At 43.5% G+C, this 26,491-nt stretch overlaps 1 protein-coding gene across 1 annotated transcript in view; it reads left to right on the top strand.

The window, feature by feature from the left end:
• Nucleotides 1-7,436, top strand: part of LOC144828242 (endophilin-A2-like) — a 33,767-nt gene extending 26,331 nt beyond the window's left edge. The window contains exons 3-5 of the mRNA XM_078686320.1: nt 4,541-4,700; nt 5,623-5,726; nt 7,304-7,436. Coding sequence (XP_078542446.1) covers nt 4,541-4,700; nt 5,623-5,726; nt 7,304-7,436 — 397 coding nt within the window. The remainder of the gene's footprint in view (nt 1-4,540; nt 4,701-5,622; nt 5,727-7,303) is intronic.
• The last annotated feature ends 19,055 nt before the right edge of the window (nt 7,437-26,491 follow it).

The following is a 26,491-nucleotide window of genomic DNA, read 5'->3' as shown; positions in this document are numbered from 1 at the left end:
GAAACCTGGGACACTAGTAACACCTTTTCTCTTGATGGCTTCAGCTACTTTAGTATCCCTGCCGTGGCTAGTTCAGCGGGAAGGGCTAAGGGGGGCTTGATTAGCCTGTTTAAACTTGATATCAAGGGATGTTTTAAGGTATTAGCCTCAGGTTCAGAACATTGCCTTATCGTTGAATTGTCTCATAATGAGTCTCCTAACATTCTGTTTATTAATTTTTATAACCCCAATGCTGCCGATTGTACGTCATATAGTCTCGGTAGATTGGATGATTTCCTGTCAGTCTATAGTGTGGATGTTAACGTATTTGAAATTATTTTTTTAGGGGATTTTAATATTCATCCGTGCTTATTATCATGTGTTTGTGATGACGTTGAATCCCCCCCGAACAGCGCAATGGTTCATCTGGCGCATAACAAGCAGGGGGAATGTCTAGAAACCTTTCTTGCTAGATGGAACCTCTATGAATCTAGTTGTGGGGAGGAGGATAGGGCCCCTACTTTTAAGGGCTCAGACAATGGCTCTATCATTGATTATATTTTTATTTCTGCATGTATTTTATCTAAAGTTTTTATGTATAGAACTGTGATATCTGTTTTTAGCGACCACAACCCAGTTTCTCTGGATATAGGAGAGGGTGGATTATTAGGACGCATCCATGGTTCAACCTTTATGGATGGACCAATTAAAGTTAAGGACCAAAGACGCAGACTCAAATGGGACAGTATCACCCCAGAACCATTCATTCAGGAACTTTTGTTAGACTCTGAGGAAGAGGTTGGGGTCTGCTTATCGAATGATGCTAATGATGGGGATGTCATTCTAGCATTTACCAGTATATGTTGTAAGATAAGTGGTAGGCTCTCTGTGATCAGCAAGATTAAGACAAAACCTCCTAAAAGATGGTTTGATCACAGTTGTTCCCTAGCACACTCTGTGCTGCTTAACGCCCTCAAATCCGATCCAAAGGATCGTGACCTTATTAGGACTAGCAGGGCTTTATATAAAAAAGCTATTGCAGCCAGAAAGAAAGAGCTTAAAGATGAAGCTTGGGCGCAACTTACAGATTCAGCCATATTAAAAAATAGTGGGGAGTTCTGGAGAATTGTTAATCAACCCCTTCTCACAGGCGAGGATAACTCCCCTCTGGAAGCAAACATTCCAGATCAGGACTGGATCCAACACTTCAGAGAGATATACTCAGGCAAGTCTTTAGCTAAGAATAGTGCTTATGAAGAGTTTACTATCACACTGGGTAACCACCTGCACTTTGAAGTTGAGGAGATTTTAGATGCCATTAGTCGAACTTTGACAAAAAAGGCACCGGGACCGGATGGTGTTCCGGCCGATGCTTTTAAATGTTTCCCCAACTTCTGGTCAAGATTGCTTTGCAGGGTTTTTAACGCCTTAAACCGTGACAACATCCCGAAGTCCTGGAAAACTTCAACTATTATTCCGGTTTTTAAAAAAGGCAATAGGCAGGACCCTGTGTGCTATAGGCCCATTTCACTGATAGACTCCTCAGTCAAAATCTTGGGGAGAGTTCTATTAGCAAAACTGAATACATGGGCCACCGAGAATAATATCTTGAGCAATGTGCAATACGGGTTTAGACCCAAGAGAAGCACCCTGGACCAGTGCCTCAATCTCCACTTACTGATTGAGAAATACACCAGAGCTAAGGATGGGTCCATGTACCTAGGGTTCATGGACCTTTCCTCTGCATTTGATATGGTCAATAGATCTAAGCTTTGGGGTAAACTGGTCGAGATGGGTCTGGACAGATCTATAGTTAGCTTACTGTCCGACCTGCATTCTGGCCTGTCTGCTAAAGTTAGAGTCTCTACTGATGGAAGATGTACTGAAGTGTTTGCTTCGGAAAGAGGTGTCCGTCAGGGATGCATCTTGGCACCTTTATTGTTCACGCTGTATGTGAATGCTTTAGAGCCCGCCCTAAGAGGGGTCACCTGCGATATTCCACGTGCGGGGGGACAGGGTATCCCAGTTCTCCTGTACGCGGATGACGCGGTGCTTCTGGCACGAACAGGAGTGGGGCTACAACGGTTGCTGGATGCTTTTGAATCCTTTATGGGTTCCTTAGACCTGAAAATCAACGCAAAAAAATCCCAGATTATGCTTATGGGTTTGGCCTCAAGGAAATCCGCCCATAAAACCTTTCTTTGCGGAAGGGAAAAACTTGTTCGGGTTACTACTTTCCCCTATCTAGGGATCACTTTTGACGACAAAGGTAGTTGGGGCCCTCATGTAAAAAGTAGAGTAGCAATATTGGCTAGAACTTCCTCTGCTCTTCATGGTTTCTCAAAAAGACTAGGGGGAAGGCCTTTTGAAGCTATTAGTAAAATATACAAAGCCAAATGTATCTCTGTAGCTTCATATGGGAGCTCCCTTTGGGGGCATAAAAGAGTTGACCCCATACAGACCGCGGAAAATAGATTTTTCAGATTAGTTTTGGGCGTCCCGCAGTCAACCCCATCCTATACTGTCCACCAGGAAATAGGAGAAGGCTTCATTAGCGATATGGTTAGAACAGCCCCATTAATCGCATGGCTCAAGCTGTGGCTTAATCCTGAAATTTCCCTAAACCATTCCATAATAAGGGACTGCTTGACCCTGGATAAGGTACATAAGATTGGATGGTTAAAGTACATTAAGGACAGTTTTTGCAGGTTGGGGAGGCCTGAACTATATACAGCCATTGACTCTATAACACCTAATGATGTTGTATTCACTAAGGCTGCCATGAAAGATCTTCTTTCCTTGGAGAGGGAGGAAACCGAGCTACGGAAACCCTGTGTTAGGGCCAGCCTTTTGCTGGCTATACCTAGTGGTCCTGACAACTACCTTAATGTGGTGACTAACTCTTATCACAGGTTCATTTTAACTCGTTTTAGATTTAACCTAATTCATTTTAACTTGGGTTTTTATTCTGAGTGGAGTACCCCGGAAAAGGCCCCGCCATGTTCATGTGATCTTTTTTCAGATCAGAGCACAATGCACTTTATAATGTTTTGTAGCCATTATAACGATGTCCGGAGACAGTTTCTCGTTCCTATACTTAAGGAAGCAGGATTCATTCTGGTCCGACCTGCCCTTATTTATCTACAGATGTTGCAAACTCCCAGGATTATGTTTTTTGTGGCAAATTTCCTGGTAAGAGCAATAAGAAGCAGGAATACCAGACTCAAGAGTGCAGACTTGCCTATTAATTAGTCGGGCTGATGGCAACTTCAGGTTAATGAATTTTAGATTAAATTGTGTATCTTAGTAGATCAATCATTCGGGGATTATTCCTTGGGATACTGCACTTTATCATGTACTTTACTATTAATGTACTTTTACACTACGCAATTGCAAAGTCCTAATGAAATGTACATGGTACACTGCTTTTTATCTGAAATGCTCTTTTTTAAAGTTTTAATAGTTTTTTAATTGTTTTTAATCTGCTTTTTTTTACTTATGTTATCTGTTGTTTTTTGTGCCATTGTCTTTGTATGATATTAAGTTATCGCAATAAAGAACTTTGACTGACTGACTGACTGATATCATTTGTACTGAACCCCTTCTTGTAAATTTGTGAATATATGTTCTTTATGATTTAATCCCTGTATGTGCCCGTCGTGTGTGATTATTAAAAAAATCTCTGTTTATGTTCTAGGGATTCCCTTTTTAGCGGCTTACCTTAATTTTTTTTTATAAAAGGACCAAAACTATAATGTTATCTCTATATTGATTTTCTTTAATTGTGTTGGAGTAATGCGGGATCCTGAATGTGTGTGTAGATATTTAAATGTCTCAGAGAGACCATGGTAAGATAGGAGTCAGGCTATCCCAGTAGTGCACATCTTGGAAATAGGATACAGACAGTGCTGGACATCTTCAGACCTATGATGCATGCTGTGCAGGACATGGGAACAAGGATACAGGCTTTGGAGAGCAGAAAGTCCTCAAAACTAGAACATAGGCTGCAGGTGCATCTCGCAAGCTAGGTCACTTACTAGGGTTGTGCTGTACATCCTTACCAAGATGGTGATAGGGCCTGAAAGCGGTGAGCATCCTTGGGCCTCACATTCTTCCAGTCAGTCAAGGGCACCCCTGTAGGGATTATGGTACAAGGCAATATTGTGGCTACACTGTTACAAGGTTATATGTGAAGAAAACATTTTGCTCGTGTGGATTGAGTTCCAGTGGTTTCTCCTGCCCTTGGGAAATTGGAAGCAGGTTTGCCCTTAACTGTAACCCTTGTCAACTGACTGGTTATTTGCATTGTCTACAAGCGTCTGCTGTATCACAGTCTGTGGTCCTAGTCAGGTATTCTGTCGCCATAGGCACAGAGTGTCCGATGACTAGCAGCAGATGCTACACAAGGGGCTGTTGTCTACAGTTAGTTGTTCAGTGGCTGTCCACAATGTGCTTCCCCCATGACGAAGACAGTGTGCATATTTTCACAGCTGCTCAGTGACTTCCTATACTGATGTGTGAGTGTTGATTGCGTATTGTTAATCGTGACTATCTTTACACCGCACCATCTGAAAAAGCTGGAGGGTCGGCGCTTGGACTTTCATTACAAAAAGGAGCGTCAAGGGAAGATACCGGAGGAGGAGCTCCGCCAGGCCCTGGAAAAGATTGAAGAATCCAAAGAAGTGGCAGAGACCAGCATGCACAACCTGCTAGAGACTGATGTAAGGGAGCAGTAGACAGGAGATAAAACTGTGATGGAGAATATGCCCACAGTCTGGGGGTATGATGTGAAGCCATTAACTTTGGAGGAGCAAAATATGCTAAAAGATCCATGTGGATAGTTTTGCTGCAGTAAAGCTGAGGTTTAATGAGCTCACAGACTTGTGGCAATTGTTGAACAACAATGGAGCAGGAAACTGTTCAAAGAGCAACAGATGTGCATACTCAAAGGAGTTGCTGTTGACAGTCATTTCTACCTCACATGGGTTGGAATAATGTTTCTAATTATAAAGAGCTGTCAAGGGAGTGACTAAGAAATTAGGGGCATATTATCAAGGACAGGCGATACATTATCGCCGGTTTTATCGGCAGGAAACTGCTGATAAAGCGGCAATAATGGCCTTGATAATATGCTCTATGAATTCCAATTGAAGCCCATGTTAGATGTGAACACATCTAACATGAGCTTCTATTGGAATTCATAGAGCATATTAATGTATCGCCTGTCCTTGATAATATGCCCCTCGATGTGTTTGATGGAAGCCGTTTGGTCAGAAGGGAAACAGAATTTGAGAAGTTGTGGAAGGCGTTCATTTTGCGTAATGAGAGAATTGGGAAGTCTATGCTCTGTTGTGTGTGATTTGCTGAGACAAAGATTTGGAGATGTGAGGTGATATATTATGAGGTTTTGTCTGAAGTATAATAGTGCGTGAGAAGGAACGGGTCATCTGCAGCTTATGCCTTGAGAGATTGTGAAGCAAGGATTTAGTTTCACTGCGAAGTTTAGCAAGCAGTAGAGAAGGCGACGAGGAGATCTCACACTGTTTGCATATTAGGGTGTGAACTAGATGGTGCTGAAGTGCAGGTTGTAAGCTACACTGCTGTTGCTTTTTTGACGTATTATGATCTCATGCCTTCTTACAGATAGAACAGGTGAGCCAGCTGTCAGCCCTGGTGGATGCGCAGTTAGACTATCACAGGCAAGCCGTGCAAATCCTGGATGAGCTTGCGGATAAACTGAAAGAAAGGTGAGAGCAGGCTTGTTGGCTGAGACTAAGTGGAGTCTCTTCATAAAATACACACCTTTGAGCCCTAACACAATTACATGCATATTTGGTCATATTGCAAAAATTCAATTGACAAGAAGGGAGCCTCCAGCTTTTTCAGATGGTGTTGTGTAAAGACAAGAAGGGAGCCGAGCCGAAAGAGAGAATGGACCTTAGGACTCTTCCATAGTTGCATAGTAGACGAAAATAGTGAGCAAGTTTTAAAATTAAAATAATCCTAGGGATCGGCATGGGGTTCTGGGACCATACGCTGGTGAAAGAGTGCACCTATGGTTTGTGGGGGAGGTGAAAACAGGGGTAGAGAGAAAGTAAACACATACACTCAGTAGAAAAGAAGAGAGTTAACTCAGGCAAGTAGTGAAAGGACATAGCTTATCCAATGAGAACAGTGAGAGACCAAGAGGGTCTTAGTCAGAACAAGCACAAGAATCACCATTGTATCAGGAGCTGGGAACTGAGATGGATGGCAAAGCCATCCGATCATGAGTGAAGGGCTGACCCAGACCTCACTCAATGTGTATGTAGTGTATTGGAAGCAATAGGTCTGGCCTTTAGACAGCTAAAGCTCTGTGTAGCTGAAACCTAACAGAGGTGAACATTAAGGGAAATGAGGGATCTGCTGCATGCCAAACTAGTAAATTGAAAAAGGAAATCCTAAATTTAAATTCTAAATTGTCAAAAAAACACAAAATCATTGGAAATCCATAATAAAAATACAGACCATTGATTAATCATCTGCTATCACTGTCAAAGAAATTAATCCGCCTACGAAAAAATGGCATTCATAATTTTCATCTGCAGTGGAAATCAAGGACCAGACAGAATGAAGTAAATGGTTATTTCCAAATTTACCAAATCAAGGCGATTTGTTATTTATGAGACGATTTCAGAGGAAGTCTGATGTCAAGCACAGACGTTGTTGGGTTGAATGGTAGCATTGTTAAAGATCAGTGTTGAATTGGTAGCTGAAACCAGATGTGTATACCAAGTTTCCAATGCAGATTGTGTTTTTAGTAGGCGAGGGGATAAAACGCTGTTGGCCTGGGTCATGAAACACAATGGGTGGAATATGAGGAGATGACGTTGAAGTCTGCGTGAAGAGGGTAAAAAATGAAACCTTACTGCGCATTCTTTGAGCATTACAAAGTTGGACCTGGGAGTGCGTGTGTGTGTCAGAAGTGTAGCTCCTGCCAGGACATTGAAGAGCTCACATTTTTCTGTAAACTTGGCAACAGAGTGATCCTTAGAGGTTAGGAATAGCTGTCTGAGTGGAAAAGTGAAAGCAAAGGTAATATGGAGTGGAAACTTGAAAGGACGAGCGAGCAGAAGGGTTACTCGTTCAGCAGTTTGGTATAACTCCTGTATAAAAAAAAAACACAAAAAAACAGACCCACTTTCTTTCTTATTCTCCTGCCTCGGTATATTGTTTACAAAATACCTTCTTGGCCATTTGTGTAGGGGTATAGATTGGTTTGATTTAGACCTGTAGGAATAATTTCTCTGTTTTCTGTTTTAATGTGTATTTTGTTTTTTTCTAGGATTAGAGACGCATCGTCCCGACCTAAGCGAGAGTACAAGCCAAAGCCCAGAGAAACCTACGACTTTGGGGATGCGGACCAGTCCAATGGGGGATTCCCCAGAAAGGCGCCCAGCAAAGTCCCAGGTAGCTGACTCTCACTTCTGTAACTTGTGAGTGAACCTATCGTTTTCCAGGAGAAACGGTTGGGTTTTGTAATGGATGTTCCCTGGCTTGAAGAACATGCTCGAAGATTGTCAATAGCAGTATCCAGGAGCAGGTGACTTCATTTTCTCTTAACAGTAAGGAAGTATTTAGGCCATCTCCAGGGCAAACATTGAGCCCACACAGAAGGGGTGTGATTGTGGTCTGAGCCGGTTTGGTGAAATGTATGTTTATTGTACATCTCTTCAGAGACTTTTTAACAGTCCTGGGAGTCTTGTAATTATTTGATGAAAAAGTATCTTTTTGGTTGTAGCTTACGCCTCCCTTGCAAAGTCACTTTGGCTTATGTTTGTAGCGAAGTATGTGCTCGGGAACAAGCTTGGGTATTAATTAGATACCCACTCTAACATAAGTGTTTATCTTTCTGCAATCTGTTTACCAATATGTTTATATATATATATTAGGATTTATAAAAAAAACTGTAAAAATAAGTTTGGCACCAGTGACCCTAAACTTTCATCTTCTTACACTAATCAAGCTGTTTGCAGAATCCAACAAAACATCAGTACATTTCCCCCACACACCACAATTGCCAGTAGGGAGGTCATTAGGTGTGTTCATTGGTGGTGTCTATCTTGGCACATATCATCTAGACATCTCTTTAGCACCCCGACATCTTGCAATTTCTCGCGTCACCACAATGATGCCCGAAGCCACCCACAGCTTCAAGTATTTAGCGCCTTTCCCTTTTGTGCAAACTGACACTTCTAGTGGGTCACTGCAGAGTGGAGCCTGTCCTGCCAGAGTTAATCAAAGCAATATTTCCAAGCTTAGAAGCTGAGGGATGTGGCCAAAAGAGCAATTCCGCACTAGAGATGTCCTTTGCACACCGTGTTGAAGACTCCTGTTCTTCATGCCTGTGTCTATCATTCTCTCTTAGTTGACCAATTTGTGCCTGTCCTTTGATCATCAGCCCATTCATGGTCGGCGTCTAACACCTTGCACCATGTTTTACACTGTATGAAACCAAATACAATTAATTTGGATCTCTTAATATGTACCAGAATCATGTTTAACCAACTACTGCCTTACCGTTTAATGAACTAGTTCATTTACTTTGTTTTTCTGAAATAATTCCAAACTGTAATATGCCTCAGTGGGTATGTAAGCCACAAATGATTTACTGATTTAGATGTGTGAACTCAAAAATATTGCAGCAAACCACAGGATCAAAGTAAAACCATGTAGATAAGATCAGAAAGCATGGCCTTGTCGTGAAGGTGTTGGCCAACTAGAAGAGCTTGTGTTTTTTAGACCTGTTTTTGGTAATGTGATACAAAACCTGCCTACGTGCACTGGGACTGCTATATCTTGCCAAAAGATGGTGTTAGGTAACAAGGTTGGAAGGCGAGGCGACGTGCAGATACATTGGTATTTCATTGAAAGCCAGTCATTTCAGACAATAAAGTGCACACTCCCACTTGGTGCCCATTTTTAAGAAGGTAGAGTGTGCCCTGGTATTGTCAGTGTACACTACAAACCAACATACCCTGGAGAAACAATAATATACAGTATCTCAGCACAAAACTAGGGGAAATAAACGTAAACTCTAGGAATTAAATGTGCTGCCAACAGCCTTCCATTTTGTTATAATTTTGAATTTAAAATGATAGAACCGTAATGTACAAAAAAGTAAAAAATTAACATGTTTTAGGTTGCTACCTAAATTCAGTTAGTGAATGAAGGAAGAGGCATTATTGGATCAGGGAGTTCTGTCCAGCAAGTAAGGGCCACGGAAGAAAACAAGGATTCTATGGCAGGACGGAGGCTCCGATTATGCTTTCTTAATTTCTTTACTGGAAATACAGCAGCCAATCAGTACACAGTAAAGAAATAACAAACTACATTACCCATAAACCCAGGGTAACCATAGAGTATGTGAATGTATAAATAGGGTCATAGAGGTGAACACTTCCTCTTTCTTTGCTGCTGCGCAGCCAGTTAAGTGCCTTATTTCATTACCTTGATATTTCTGCATTGTGTTTCTAGATAATTGCACCGCTTACTTGCCTATGACTTGTGCTTCATTTCGCGCTGTTTGCGCTCTCTTTCTCGCCGCTCGGCGTGTTGCTTCGAGGTCGCTGACCTCGTTTCTTGTGTTGGTGCCAGGTCGCTACCTTCATTTGCCTTTTTCCCTTGTCGGAGCGTTTGTTCACCTCCTGGGTTACTCAACGTGCATTTCGCGTTGTTTTTAGTTTTTGTGGAGCGGGAGTTGGAGCTGGCAGGGTCGCGCTGCCTCGCGCGTCCTTTCTTATTCGGCAGCGGCTTCGCGCATGCGCGAGTGATATGTTTACACGCCCAGTGAAGGCGTGTGTTTCCCTCAGCCGTCAGCTGCCTCAGATGGAGGGAACATCTGGTGTTTTCGACGCCTGCCCTTTGGTGCTGCCGATTGAGCTCCCTGATGCCCTCTTGCAACTTATTTTGAGGGTTGTATAAATTAACATAGGCTCTGCCTAGAGTGACAGAAATTGCTGGTATTCAGTGCGAGTCCTACCTCCACGTATTATTGTATTTTGGTCAGGTTTTCCTGCATTTCACGACTTGCACTAGGGCTATCACTCCCCCAATTTGGCTTTGCCTACTATAAGTTCTGCAAAACTTATCATTTACCTTCCTGTGGGCTGTATTGGGTGGTCTTTGTCACCATGGGGAATTACTATGATGAAGAAGGTGAGGATTATTATGAGGAGGATGAGCCTTCTGCGTCCCTTGATGACTACATGGGCCAGGCATTGTTTCAGGAGATTGCGCCATTGAAAAAACATCTTTCTGACTATGCAGCCCAACAGGGTTGGGTGCCTCCTGCCTCTAGTCGTAACAAAAAATCGCCAAAGAACCCTCACAAATCCAAATTTGCTAAATTGGCTAAGACCCTCTCTGCTCCTTCATCGAGGAAGCGTGCTGCGCCTGCCATTCGGACCCTCCGTCCGACACAGATCATGGGTCATCTTCTTCTTCAACGTCCTCTGAGTCTATTAAGCCTCCACCTTCCAAGAAATCTCGGAAGGAGCACTATGTTGAAGCACCTTCTTCTCCTAAGGTGTTGACATTTAATCCTGCGGACATCATACATCCTAATTCCTCCGCTTGGTTGCCATCCCCCGAGGTGGCTGACTATGTCCAATCCCACATTCGTTCCCCTTTTGAAAAAGATGTGCGTGCTCGTTTACGCTCAGAATGCCCTCGCCCTGACCTTTCAGACAAGCTTGCTTCCACGCCTGATGTAGACCCTACCATGGTCACATATATGCGTAAGTACTCTAAAGATCCAACTAAGGGTTTGGATAGGTCGTGGCGTTCGTGCCAAGACAAACTTCTGGATTTGTTAGGCCCACTCACGAAAATCCTGGACTTGGGTTACAGAGCAAAGGAGTCTGGCGATCCTATTGACCCAGATGAATTGATTGGTTGGTCCCAACGGGCTGTCTGTTTTCTTGGAAATGCAAATTGTGCCTTGTCGGCGGAGTGTCGTCGCTCCATCTTGATGAAGCTTGATCCTCGTCTCACTGATTTAGCGTCTTCGGAATCTGGCCCCCAAGCTCAAGGTTTGCTCTTCGGAGCTCCATTTCTTAAAGAGCTTACTAAGTTTGTTTCAACCTTTAGTGGGCTTGATAAGGCTCAAGCAAATCTGAAACGGGCCTTCCACCCGGTTTTTGGCAGGGCCGGACGAAGGGGACGTTCGTCCGGCCGTGGGTCAGACCAGCCTGCTCAACGGGGGAACAAGTCCCACAGAGGAGGACAGGGTAACTCCTCCAACAAATCTTCATTCTACCCTTCAAGAAAAGGCAGAGGCCAGTATGGCAAGGGCGGTTACAACGGTAACCAAGGAGGACGGACGGATTCTTCTGCCTCAGGTGAGCCTCATTCTCGCTTCCAATGTGATTTTGGGGGGAAGGATTCAGTTTTTTCTGCACAATTGGCGTTTGATCTCAAACGATGCCTGGGTGCTGGAGACGGTGCAAGGGTACAAGATAGAATTTTACTCTCGCCCTCTCCAGCATTTTCAGCCACGCCCTCTTGTTTTTTCCCGACCAGATCAGGAGGTTATCTCCACAGAAATATCTTCCCTGTTGACCAAAGGGGCCATCGTTCCGACGTTTCCTCATCCCCAGGGATTCGTAAGCAACGTTTTTCTCGTGGAGAAAAAAGGGGGAGGGTCTCGTTTAGTTCACAACTTAAAAGACTTCAACGGTGGCGTTGTCTATCGTCATTTCAAGATGGAGGGCATCCATCTTCTCAGAGACCTTCTTCGAGAGGGAGATTGGATGGTTCGACTGGATCTGAAGGATGCTTATCTCTCGGTTCCAGTTTACGCTCCTCATCATCGCTACCTTCAGTTCCAATGGTTGGACAGTTGGTACGAGTACAAAGTCCTTCCTTTCGGCCTTTCTTCCACTCCGTGGTGCTTCACGAAGCTCCTTCGTCCTGTGATGGAATCTTTGAGATCCCGCGGAGTTCGGTTAATCGTCTACCTAGACGACATTCTCCTCTTGGCTCAGTGTCCCGTTCTTCTTCACTCACATTTGCAATGGTCTGTGGATCTTCTGCAATCTTTGGGTTTTCTAGTGAATCCCTTAAAGTCAAACTTTTCTCCATCTCAAACTATGGTTTTTTTGGGCTCTCAAATCGATTCACTCTCATGTCAGTTACTTCTGCCAAGTCAGAAGATCAGATCCATCAAGAGGGACTTGAGGTTACTTCTCGCTCAAGAGACTGTCTCTTTGCGCTCAGTGGCTCGGATTGTGGGTCTTCTTTCCTCCTCCATCCAAGCTATATTTCCAGGTCCATTACATTATCGTGCGCTTCAGCGCCTAAAAATCCGTCATCTTCAGAAGGGTCTTCGGTACTCGGATCATGTCCCTCTTTCAGAGGAAGCCCGGACAGAGATGAGGTGGTGGCTGGACCACATGGAATCCTGGAATGGTTGTGCGCTCTTCGGGAGGACTCCCGATGTGGTGATAGAGTCAGATGCCAGCCTCTGGGGTTGGGGAGCCCGTTGCGGTTCAGTGTCAACAGGGGGTCGTTGGTCTCCGGAGGAATTGTCTCTCCACATCAATTGCCTGGAGCTTCTGGCGGGTTCCTTCGCGATTCGATGCCTCTCTCCTCTCCAAACGAATTGTTGCATTCTTCTCAGAATGGACAATGTCTCGGCAGTTTGTTATGTGAACAAACTGGGGGGTACCAGATCCAGGCTACTCTCAGAAATTGCAAAGGATTTTTGGCACCTTTGCTTGGACCGCAAGATCACGATTATTGCAGAATACCTGCCGGGCTCCCGCAATCTGATTGCGGACTGGAACTCTCGCCATCTGCGAGATTTCAGCGATTGGAGGCTTCATCCTCGAGTGTTTCGCAAGTTGTCCCGAATTTGGGGGACTTGTCACCTGGACCTCTTTGCCTCTCGACTCAACTCCCAGGTTCCCCAGTTCTACAGTTGGAGGCCAGATCCGGAAGCTCTAGCCACGGATGCATTTCTCCAGGTCTGGCCTCCTCTGCTTTGCTATGCATTCCCACCATTCCTCATGATTTCCCGAGTTCTAGCCCGGGCCCGTCTTTTCTCGTCAGAACTCATTCTGATAACCCCTCTTTGGAGGGCTCAAGCGTGGTTTCCAGTACTTCTGGAGATGTGTTGCTCGTCACCGCGCCTCCTTCCTCAGGTTTGGAACCTGTTGCTGGACCCTCTTCAGGAACCACACCCTCTAGTAATGTCGGGCCAACTCCTGCTAGTAGCGTGGAGAATTTTGGGGGACGCTGGAAAATCCAGGGCTTATCGGGAGACGCTACCAGATTCATCAATGAGGCTTGGGCCCCCAACACACATAAGCGCTATAAATTAAGTTGGAAGTGTTGGTGTGATTGGTGCTCACAGCGGTCGGTGGATCCCGTTTCAGTGGATATCTCTTTGATCATTAACTTTTTGGCTTCCATGGCATCCTCTGGGCTAGCTTACAGAACGGTTAATAACTTTTGTTCTGCGATTTCTGCAGGTCATTTTCCTGTAGATGGTAAACCAGCGGGAGAACATCCCTTAATATCGAAATTGTTGCGGGGAATCCGGATGGTAAAACCTCCTTGCCCCAAATATGTTGCCCTTTGGGATGTTTCTATTGTTTTACGTTTTCTATCTGATTGGCCTTCCAATACTCTTTTATCCCGCAAACAACTCTCAGCTAAGCTTACTATGCTCCTGTGTTTGGTCTCTTGTAAAAGAGTGTCTGATGTGCGAGCTTTGGATCTCGCGGGTCGTACCTACTCTCCTGAGGGTGTCTCTTTTGTCATTTCAAAGCGAACAAAATGTAATACTGCTGCGGTTACTTATCCTTGCTTTCCCCACAACCCTCAGTCGTGTGTAGTCCAATGCCTAAAGGATTATGAGGTAAGCACTGCACCTTTTCGTTCTGATTCACAAGGTCAATTGCTCATCGCTTTACAGAAGCCTTTCAAGCCTGTTTCTCCAGCTACGTTGGCACGTTGGTTACGTTGGCTCATGCAGGAAGCGGGCATTGATATCTCCATCTTTGGGGCCCATTCTGCGAGAGGAGCTATGGCTTCCAAGGCTTTTTCCATGGGTACTAGTCTTCATGATATCATGAGAGCTGCGGATTGGTCATCTGAGTCTGTTTTCAAAACCTTTTATTTTAAACCAATTGTAGATGTTGCATCTGTTGTGGTGGCGAAGCTTTAAACAAGCATAATCGGAGCCTCCGTCCTGCCATAGAATTAAAAATTTGCTAACATTCGTGCCAAGAATTTTCAATTCTATTAAGGACAGGAGGTGAGGATTATCCCACCCTTATTTCATTATTGTCTTTATATTATGCTTACTGCATTTATGCTGTACCATTTTGGTTACTGTTTATGAAATGTTCCCTCCCCGTCCTGATTACTGTGTTGTTCAACTCTTTTGGGGAACAGTTTTTACGGCTTCTGTCTCTTTTCTTCAGGCTCCGACCTTAAATGAAGTGTGCCGTGACTTTCTTCTCCTGATTGGTCTGTTGCTGTTCCTGTGGCTCTGGGAGGTTCCTTCCCCACTTCAGCCGGATAATGACCTCTCCGGGGGACTCCTTTGCTGGATTGTTTAAGTTTTACGTTGGATCCTTTACTAATTGACTATGGACAAAGAAAGAGGAAGTGTTCACCTCTATGACCCTATTTATACATTCACATACTCTATGGTTACCCTGGGTTTATGGGTAATGTAGTTTGTTATTTCTTTACTGTGTACTGATTGGCTGCTGTATTTCCAGTAAAGAAATTGAGAAAGCATAATCCTCGCCTCCTGTCCTTAATAGAATTGAAAATTCTTGGCACGAATGTTAGCACATTTTTTATTCCTTTAAATGTTTAGATTAGTGCAGTTCTGATTTTATTTTATACATTTTATTTTATAATACTTCTGTTTTATGCACTGGCACAGCCCAACAGTAAACAGCGTTTACAACACAACTTTTACCACGCACTACATTTACCACGCAACTTTTACAACGCAAGTCGTTATAACGACTTGCGCTGGGGGGCGCTGTAGGAAATGGAATAGTTTAATTTACTATCCAAAACCTTCCCTACTATCCACGGAGACTGGAGTTCGAATAGTAAATTAAACTATTCACTATCCAGCGCCCCCCAACGCAAGTCGTTGTAACGACTTGCGTTGTAAAACCTGCGTTGTAAAGGCATGCGTGGAAAAAGCATGCTTTGTAACGACATACATCCCAGCCCAACGAATCAATGTGAGGACACTAACACTTTTATCCTCAAATTTTCGAATTCTTTCACATTTACAGAATGTTTTAAAATGTTCAACTTCACGTGTTGCTTTCTAATTTATATACATTTTATGATCCTGTTAATATTATTTAGTTTTCTAAGCAGTCGCTCTGAGTAGGCTTAGGGGACTCTCAGGGATGTCCGTACAGGCTTGACCACAGGTTAAGAACCACTGGCCAAGAATATAATCAAGAATATAATTTTGTTTTTCATTTCCTTTTTTATGGAATTTTCCCATGTGTGAACGTGCATATGTGGCACTTGCCCTGATAAAAAAATAAAATATGTGTTGAAAAGAAGAACTCTGAGGCAGAGGTGAGTAAAACCGACTTTATTCCGTCATCTACTCTCCTAAACTACCAGAGGGATGCCAACATTCTAATGCAAGCTCTGGCGGAACGGTCCAAGGAGGTGGGGGGGGGGGGAGGGGGAACATTCCAAGGCAGGAGGGAGGGGGAAAGGAAAAGGGAAGATTACAACACATCTCCCCACGGCCAAACATGACAATGAGAGCAAATAAAATATTTCCTACTGTGCTGGACATCATTTGTAACATCCATTATAAAACCCTGGAGGAAGGAGGGATTACAACAATATGTTAATGGCAACTGCTTGGTGGTGACACGGGCAATGCACACCCAATACGATTCCGCTGTTATTGAGACGTAGTACACTTTTAATTTATGTGGTTTCCTTTATTTCTCACCGCTTTCGTATAGGACGACATCAATTCATCCTCAAAAGTTAATAAAGTCCTCAAACACATCTTACGGAGGATCATGTGAACAGGGATCCTTATCATGGCTTTTACCTGAGCCCAGGGGCATAAATGCGCTCCGGTATAATTACATATTGGGTCGCTGAATCCCCTATTACCGCTGGCACAGTGACATTACCATCTGAAATGTCAGAGCCGGCCTTTTACAAATGAAGGGCTCTTTGCCTGTTTAATATGTAAATGCGAGTTTAAAAAACAGTGCCCCAGTTACACTCCACTTCATTTCGCTTATTAAAAAATCTCCCACTAAGGTCTGGGAACAGAGTGGGAATGGCACAAACACTCGAAATATTTATTGTAACACATTATGTGGTTAATTGTATACACAGTATTTTAAGCTAATTGGGTGGCTCACTTTCTGTTGACTGTTCATACAACATGCAGGATTGATTTACAGTAGTTCACGCTACTAGTAACGTGATGCCAGCTCTGTGTTTAAATCCGCTTCTCCAATAATGCTGCTAGTATGTGGGCGTAAGTCACTCTTGGAGGGTGCTGGCACTGCATACCTTTATATGCCGAGTCAAGAACGACCGTTATTTCCTCTGCTCTCACCGCTGTGACGAGATATTTCAGTTTCAATCATTTTCTGATTCTACTTTGTGGACAAGTGTGCATAGATTTGAATTGAATGCATAGAAGTCTGTGCAGGTGCACACATATCGATACAGTATTATGGAAAGTCAAAACCATTTAGCATTTTATGATCACGTGTGCGCATTTACCTTCATGTCTAATGAAATGTTTGTATACTAAACTTATTTCAGTATAGATTAGTCTGAAACACTTGACAGTGTACAACAAAACCAATAAAAAACATAAGGGGAAGCTGTTGTCCCAAAATGGTTAAGCTTTAAATAGTCAGAACTGTAATTGGGAAAGCTGTCGTGATTTTGTTCGTTGACTTTAAATTTTTAAAGAAAGTCATTCACCGTTCTGGAGATGACTTTATTGTCTCTGCAGCATGCATCATTCTTCATTTCGGACTCTTTGGAGCTGGTAGCTTTCGAATGCAGCTATCAATGCAATTATGTTTTGGTTGAAGAGTTGCTACCTAATTTGACACTTTCTAATTTTTCATGATGAAGACTAGAGTACATGGGATACCAGTGTTTCTAGAGGCAGCATGTTTGTGTTTGATCCGGCGTTACTTTATCATTAACAGTTTATGGACATTCTAAAACAAAAGGGTGTACATGAAAAAGTGTCTAACCAAGCCTTCTGTGAAAACATTGCACTGTTGTATTGTTTCCTTATGTGCAGATACAATTTTAAACACATAAGAACTTCCGCGCCACCTAAAGTACATGGGACAACCTCAGGAATGTTTCTGTTACTTATGAGTTCTTTCTTAAATAATACTTTTGTACTTCCAAAATGTAAAATAGTCCTGTTCGCGTGTGTTTTCATTGAAGCTATTGGACATAAGTGATGTATCTTCAATGGGCAGCAAGGCCAGATAAAGTAGTATTGATGAGATTCAGATTTTGCAGTTTTCTGTCCACCAACCTCTTCTTTGTCATTAAGATAAAGGGGACATATTTTTTCTGCTTGTAGAGACACAGTCAGCTCTGCTGGCGGAAACCCTTGAAGAGGCTGCCCATTTACCCCAGTGCCACCTGCTAACAGTGACGGTCACCCTGCCTTAACTAGATTAAAGATGTCTGGCATGAAAAGACGCCTATGGGCAATTAGAACATTGGAATTTTGAGAGATCTATTGACGCCAATGGCATTCAAACGTTTCTCTTCATATTTCTAACCTTTTAATTTAGAACATTCTACCCTTAGTGGATGGATTGTTCTAATATCCTCATAGCCCTTCTGCCTGAGACTATACCTGATTATTAAGACCCTCTCCCTTTAACAACCGGTATAGCCCTCGGCAGTGGGCTATAAGCCTATATTATATCGATATGAATCATCGTAATCTGTGATAGGTTTCCCTGCTTTGGGCTGCTATGTTGAGGCATGGTAGACCCATTTAGGAAAAACGGTCATTAGCACATGAGTGCAGAGCGAAATTGCATCAGGATCATTGAGTTTCTCTTTTTCAGACACCAAACACATCCTTGAATATTTATTTCTGAAAAACAAAAACAAATGCAAAGCAGACCATAAAAACATGGTCAAAATCACACTTAGGATCTAAGGGAGATGCAGCTGAATAGAGCGTACGACTCCCTGTCAATGCATTAAACTCACAAAAAGGTACATTCTCAAAAAGTGGGGATGTAAAAAAGAAATTTTCTTTAAGGACGGGAACCCTCACTCACCTAAAGGAGACATGCTTCATCATAGGGCTCCCTCCTCACACCAGGCCCACAAGGTCTCAGGTGTGGGCCACAACTCTCCACCCAAAAATATTTTGTGTAGAGGAGCTGAGGTGCTTTCAACGGGGGAGACCAATTTGATAAGTGAGTGAGGGGTAGAGTAAAAAAATATATATATGAAATATTTAAAACTGTTTTATGGGACCTAATAACTTTATTCAGTGGTACCCATGGGCAGGATTAAAAGCGAAGAGGACTAGGGATTAAGAACAAATTTACCCCTGCTAGAGGTCAACATGTTTCTGCCTTAACTTGACTCCAGCCGGAGTTCATGGGCATTCTTGAGGACCAATAAACAAAAAAAATCACTCTGTATAGAAATATTAAAATACAACAGATGATTATACTGGCCGTCGATGTTTAGAGCCGTTATAAAAGGCAGATGATTAGTACACCGTCTTCATGTGATAGAGGGATTAATTTTACCTCTCTTAAGCCATAAGGTACCCCACATCAGTCTCGGCTACTGTATTGCAGTCTGAGAGAACCTCGCTATGTCTATATGGCTGGTATAAGCCAAAAGCTTCAACATTCTAACATTTCTCTTCATATTTCTAACTTTTTCATTTAGAACATTCTACCCATAGTGGGTGGAATATTCTAATAGCCTTACAGCCCTTGTGAGTGAGGCTATACCTGAATATAAAGACCCTCTCCCTTTAATAACCGGTATAGCCTTGGCAGCAGGCAATAAGGCTATATTATATCAATATGAATCATCTTAATCTGCGCTAGGCTTCCCTGCTTTAGGCTGCTAGGTTGAGGCAAGGTAGGCCCATTTAGGAAATACAATCAGTAGCACACAACTGCTGGGTGAAATTGCATCAGGATCATTGAGTTCCTCTTTTTCAGACACCAAACACATCCATGAAAGTTTATTTCTGAAAAACAAAAACAAATGCAAATCAGGCCATAAAAACATGGTAAAACGCTCAGCATTACCTACAGCAAGGCTGCATACGCCCAGTTGGTGGATCCACTGGCTTCGCAGAGTGTGGCGACTGACTCAAGGGGAGAAGTGACCTGAGACTTCACTGTCAAGTGCAGGCCGCCCTTTTAACAGTTAATTGCCCTCTAAATACAATCCATATCCCAAAGACGTGTAAGGCCTTAACTACTTTTTGGCTAAAGTAAACCCGGAGCCCACTCAATGCTACAGGTTTAGAAAAGATTAATATTTAATTTCTTTTAGCGGTCGCACCCAACTTGGTAAACAAGTTATTATCTCAGTTTTAAGTACACTTCCTCCTTAATTTTTCTGAGCATCTCATTATATGCTCTGTTTAATTAAGGATGGCTATTTTTGGTAGATGCTTTTGTATAATATGGGTCGTTTTTTAGATCGAGCATTCGAGACCTCTTGTATATACTTTTGTATATACTTTAGTATATATACTTTATATGTACTTTAGTACATACTTATATGTGTATGCACTTTGTGGGCTCTGGAGATCAGCCCTAGGACGTGTCTGCTTCCGCTTAGGGACTTTTTTTTCTGTTCAACTGCCTCTATTTCACTCTCTTGATAGAAAACGACCAGCAGAGGTCAGTAAAATAACAGAATTGCTTTCTGCTGAGGGACTTTCTTTTAAAAAAAATTCTGGCTATGCCCTCTATTTAACTTTCTTGATAGAAAATGACCAGCAGAGGTCAGTAAAATACCAGAATCACTTTAGCATTCTCTAGATTCCATTCCATAGCAATTGTCTTCCACGAGCACCCATAGCCAATAATATTTTTTCCAAATCTTGTATTTTCAGTGATATGATCACCGAAAGCCCTGCTTTTATATTAGAAACAGAGCTTTGGACTATAGCATTTCCCACTGAAAGGTAATATTTCTCTCCATGTGTTCCCATACCTTGTGTGTCACGCAGTTTGGTGCTTACTTTCCCTCCATGTAAAGATTAGTAGATGTTTCAGCACCCAGGCAAATGTGCTGCATAGCCAAATACATATAAGGTCCCAAATGCGAGACGGATTGCATTGCAAATGCTTGTTCCTTAACATTATTACAATTTTCAGTTTGAAAGCTTATATCTACATATACATTTTTTATCTTACCTCTTTAAATGACCACAGATTTCATAATGTGACAAGGAATCTTTTCTGATGGGAAAACCGTTGCTAGGCTTGTTACTTTCCCTTTGTGTATACATGCGCATTTTGGTTGGCGTTCTCTTTGGGAGCACACCAAACCAAAAATACATATTCATTTTAACTGAAAAAAGTGTAACTGCATTACTTACAAACAGTCGAGTGAATCTAACTCGCACAAATATCTAATTATGCCATCTGTGTCACGCTCAGAACTAGTGCCACTTTGCACCTTCGTCATAGGTGAATACTTCAACCAGACTATTTATAATACAGTACTTTCTGCGTGAGGTTTTTTGAGCCCACGTATTACAATATGAAAATCGAAGAAGCAAGTACCAGATTACAATAGACAAGTTAATTAAAAGAAACGATAGCGAATGTCACACTAACCATTGGTCTTGCTAGCTAAATATTCCTTCATCCTCTACAAAAATTCCACACATCAATTCCTAACCTTTCTACTTTTTTACCTCGTGCTCAGTGGTCCCATTGTACCTCTGTGTTCTGTTATCAGTCAAGCTGTTTTTGACTAGCCGTCATCGATTGCAGCACTTTAATAATGCAAGAGTATGTTCCACGTAGAACTTCAGCAGTAAAACGAAACAACCTTGGAAATCACTCAGCATCAGACAAGACTGAAGAAAGAAAACATACTGTGCAGATATCAGAATGCATAAGGTTTGAAATAAAAATTACCTTCACTGTATCACGAAAAAGTAAAACTCTTACGCCCTTTTGTTTAACAAACGAGTAAATGTTGCAATGAACCTTGGGTGATCAATTTTGAACATGATGTCCTTACATGTATCATATTTCGGTACTACCTTATTCGGATGTTAATTTTTGTTTGCTCTTATAATTGGTTAAACGAGTCAAAGTGTCCCTTCGCAATAACATCTGACTGTGTGAACATTTTGCTGATCGACTCATGACTTGAAAGACAGTAACTAATACCATTCTACTGCCCTACTGCCTTTAAAGTCAGTTTAGATATATAATCTGAAAATATGAAACGGCACCTAAAACGTTTTTCTACTAGAAGCCAAGCCTTTATGTTATATTATTTAAACCACGTGCATTTATTTGTGTGGTTTATGGAAGATAAACAAATGAATGCGCACATGTTCTATGTGACCTGCATGTGATGCTTTAATGGACTCAGCAAGGGAGGTAGTTCCAAAGTTGCCTGGCGAATCTCTAAGGACATATTTGGTGCTTTGAATGATGCTAAAGTAGCTGAGGCAGACAACCACAACACCAACCACTTGACAATTTAAGGGCATGGAGGTCCAGTTACAGGGTGCCAGCAGCATTTAGTAGTCCTTGGTTCTATGATGGCTTACGTGGGTCCTCTTCTGCGTGCTGGTGTCAGGGGTCAGGATTTAAGAGCTGCTCCCAGCAGGGACTTCTTTTCCAGATGAAGCCTTCCCAGATATAGGAATGTGGTTGAGGCATCAGATCAATCATTTGCACTAGCTAGGGGATGGAGAAATTCTATGACCTAGTCCTATCTATTTTCTTGCAGTCCCCCCAGCTTTAATAGCAGCACTTCCTCTTTACCTTACTATAAAATTGAACAAAAGCCCATATTTAAAGTTGGCAGAACCCAACAGCCCATTAACAGGACTGTCTTAGCTGTCTTGGCCTTCACATGTCTGTAACAGAACTGTGCACATCATCAATTCAGAAACATTAAATTATCACTAGGATAGCATAATGTTTCATGTGAAACTCCACCAACTGTGGTGCACAGTGCGCTGCACACATTTTATTTATGTACACAGTAATGCACTACACAGATGAAGGTAAGATTTGGACATGACATGACAATGGAGCATTTCACATGTAAACATGTTTGACCTCATTTGTAGTGGTGGTGATGCACTTAACTGTCAACAGTACAGTGTTCACAACCGCTAACATGATGAATGCCTAACCTTGCTAATAGGACAAGTTGAACATACGCTGCCAGTGGTGGTCGACCACATGCAGGGCGGTCACCATAGGCTAACATTGGGGATAGTGGTGGTCCTGGCCCAATCGTCGTATGCTCAGATGCTGATAACTGTGTGTGTGGCATACATATTCCCAGTGGTTGGAAAAAATCTGACTTCCACCTTACACTGCTGCTAGAAACTCCTCCTAAATTTTAGCTTCTGTTTGCCACCTCTGAATGCATTCATGGCACACACTACAGGAGAGAGGGCCCCTCCTTTCACTCCATAGGAGCTTAAGTCCCTGGTGGATGAGGTCCTTCTCCTGTATGCCACGCTCTATGGATCACCAGAGGAACAGGTAAGTTTCACAAATACATATTGAAATCCTTTTCACTGCTTCCTTTCCATTCCCATAGGCTACCACGGGCCTCAGTGTCAGAGTGTAAGCATTGTGTTGATTGCATAAATTGTGTGGCCCCTACGGAGGGCACACATGTAATGGATTATGGGGCCCCTGACTTTGTGGAGAAAATTGGAATGTGTGGTAAGGGTGATTTCTACTTGTGTTACATGCATATCTCTCTGCATGGCTCAAATTCATGGTGGCTACAATTAGTTCTTAAATCACATCATGGTATGTGTTTATTCTTATGTATAGACTTTACACCATTTGCCATTTCTGTATACTGTTATAAACATTTGAGGGTGTTGTGAGCCTAGTGTACCATCGCACAGATCACTCAGCCCACATCAGACTTTGTAAAGCAATTGTTTGGGAGATAGCTATGGGTCACAGACCCTCCTAGTGCCCACAGACCCCTCTGAGTGCCACATAACTATATGCTCACATACCAAATGGGCAGATGTTTCAATTTTCGTATTGCATTGGCAGAAATGTGAGTTCCAAGTGGGATAAGTAGCCTCAGCCTCTAGAGAGCAAGGTCTGACTATGGCAGGAGAACCGATGCACAGAGTAATGTCCCTGTAGACCTGATGATCCATGGATATTCACAGGAAGAGTAATCTGTAACACTAGTGGCACTCATAGCTGTCACATAGACAATATGGTAACTTAAGGGATCCCATAACCGGAATACTACTTTCCATTTACCCAAGTGTCAATGATTCTCAGTCACTAATGACAGTCCCTTACTCATAAAGGTCTATTGACATGTTTCTAATCGTGTTGCTTCCACTGTACAGGACTATTGCACATCTGAGACATGAACAGTGTAGATAGTGGCTTACTTTTGATAGATTTGGAAATGTGAGTCATCTGCTTGGCTAGAATATTTCCTATCATACAACACATACAATGGTATATTGATTGTCATCCCTGTTACAGTGCCATACATGGCAAAATGTTCTATGAGGGAAATGCAAACAACACAAACATACTTTTACTTACTAGGAAGACCTCAAGTAAGGTTGTGTTCTTGTGCCCACTCTATTTAACTAATTTCTGTCCGACCTGTCAACGCTCGTCAACACAGTAAACTCGCACCAATCCAAATTGGGTGGCCTCCGTCTCTCAAATCTATTTTACACAGATGATCTAGTCCTTTTCAGCAATACAAAGATTGGCTTGCAATGCCTCTTGGACGCAACCACCACCTACTCTAATATGAACAACCTGCTGATAAACAAAAAGAAAACCAAGATCCTTGTGGTTTGAGCTACCAGGACTGAAAAAGCCAATATTGTCTCACAACCAGGAGAAAATAGATGCTACAAACTGCCACACGTATCTAGGCATCTTTTTACCGATGCCTAAAGCTTAAGGCTTAATCAAGCACTTGTGCCCAACCTTTACGCAGGACAAAGCATGTCCTTTTAGAAGACCCCTCACTCACCAACCTAGTTGGTAACATGCTTCATCATCGGGGTCCCACCCCGAAGGCCGAGTGCCAACAGGGTGTGCTTTGACAGCGGATTACAGTGGAGCGGGTATTTTTTCTTTTTTATATGTGCAGTGATATCAAAAGTGATACGTGGTTTAAAAAGGGGCCAATTCTACTCACTACAAGACTTTATTCCTGAGTGACTGGACACCCTAATAAAAGAACTGTGGCACCTATGTCTAATTAGGTAGACTCCGGTGTTCAAGACGTGTAGTGTTATAAAATAGCGACGTGTGTTATGTGATTTAAAATGCAGGTCTACATGTTTCAACCATCTTGCAATTGTGGGTTTTCGTCAGGACCAGTGAAAAATGACCTGGGTGGTAAGCACACGCTAAGGCGCGCCCTGCCCTCGATCAATAAAGAATGGAAACACAAACTTGTGTTCCTTTACAAAATGTTGTCTTCTCCCCAGTCTGGAAGAAAAACTCATAGAGCGGTATAAATCCTCCACTTGATTGTGTGCTTTCCGCACTACACTTCCCAGAAGTCTCATTGGAGCCTCCCATTGGCGGGTGAGTTATATGAAATTGGAGAAGTGTAGCGGGTGCGCACACCGCTTCCGTTAAAGCCCCTGAAGAGAAGCAGATGGAGCTTCGAAACGCGTCGGGCAGATCCATTACGGAGCGGCGTCTACGAGCGGATCCCCGTCCTCACCTACACATAAATAAAGCTGCTGCTCGCGTGCTACTCACAAGGTGGACAACCTGGAGCGTGAATCTATATGCGGCAGTCCAGCCGCAGAGTATGCACCACCCCGTTAACGTGGGGGTCACGGCAGTGAAGTAGCAGCCGTACATGGGATCGAGGACGGGCCCACTCGTGGAGTCCATACAGGACTTGATTGTGTGCTTTCCGCACTACACTTCCCAGAAGTCTCATTGGAGCCTCCCATTGGCGGGTGAGTTACATGAAATTGGAGAAGTGTAGCGGGTGCGCACACCGCTTCCGTTAAAGCCCCTGAAGAGAAGCAGATGGAGCTTCGAAACGCGTCGGGCAGATCCATTATGGAGCGGCGTCTACGAGCGGATCCCCGTCCTCACCTACACATAAATAAAGCTGCAGCTCGCGTGCTACTCACAAGGTAGACAACCTGGAGCGTGAATCTATATGCGGCAGTCCAGCCGCAGAGTATGCACCACCCCGTTAACATGGGGGTCACGGCAGTGAAGTAGCAGCCGTACATGGGATCGAGGACGGGCCCACTCGTGGAGTCCATACAGGACTTGAATGTGTGCTTTCCGCACTACACTTCCCAGAAGTCTCATTGGAGCCTCCCATTGGCGGGTGAGTTATATGAAATTGGAGAAGTGTAGCGGGTGCGCACACCGCTTCCGTTAAAGCCCCTGAAGAGAAGCAGATGGAGCTTCGAAACACGTCGGGCAGATCCATTACGGAGCGGCGTCTACGAGCGGATCCCCGTCCTCACCTACACATAAATAAAGCTGCTGCTCGCGTGCTACTCACAAGGTGGACAACCAGGAGCGTGAATCTATATGCGGCAGTCCAGCCGCAGAGTATGCACCACCCCGTTAACGTGGGGGTCACGGCAGTGAAGTAGCAGCCGTACATGGGATCGAGGACGGGCCCACTCGTGGAGTCCATACAGGACTTGATTGTGTGCTTTCCGCACTACACTTCCCAGAAGTCTCATTGGAGCCTCCCATTGGCGGGTGAGTTATATGAAATTGGAGAAGTGTAGCGGGTGCGCACACCGCGTCCGTTAAAGCCCCTGAAGAGAAGCAGATGGAGCTTCGAAACGCGTCGGGCAGATCCATTACGGAGCGGCGTCTACGAGCGGATCCCCGTCCTCACCTACACATAAATAAAGCTGCTGCTCGCGTGCTACTCACAAGGTGGACAACCTGGAGCGTGAATATATATATATATATATATATATACATAGTGAAAACGAAGTGTGGGGGGGCCCAATCCCCCCACACTGCCCTGGAGACCACCACCCCTGGGGCAAAGTAATTATAATAGTGGGGGGGCACACGGGCCCCCCGCAACCCCGGGGACCGCCAACCCCGAGGCTTGTATATGTATGTTGGGGGCCTCTAAGGCCCCCACATGCTTCCGGGACCGCATCCTCCCCGGGGCTCTAATATGTAAAATAGGGGGGTCTGTGATGGACCCCCCCACCCCCGGGGACCATCACCCCCGGGGC

The sequence above is a fragment of the Lissotriton helveticus genome, chromosome 4_1 (assembly GCF_964261635.1).
Source record: "Lissotriton helveticus chromosome 4_1, aLisHel1.1, whole genome shotgun sequence".
Taxonomy (NCBI): domain Eukaryota; kingdom Metazoa; phylum Chordata; class Amphibia; order Caudata; family Salamandridae; genus Lissotriton; species Lissotriton helveticus.
Note: the sequence above shows the minus strand (reverse complement) of the source record. Positions and strands in the feature narration are given on the sequence as shown.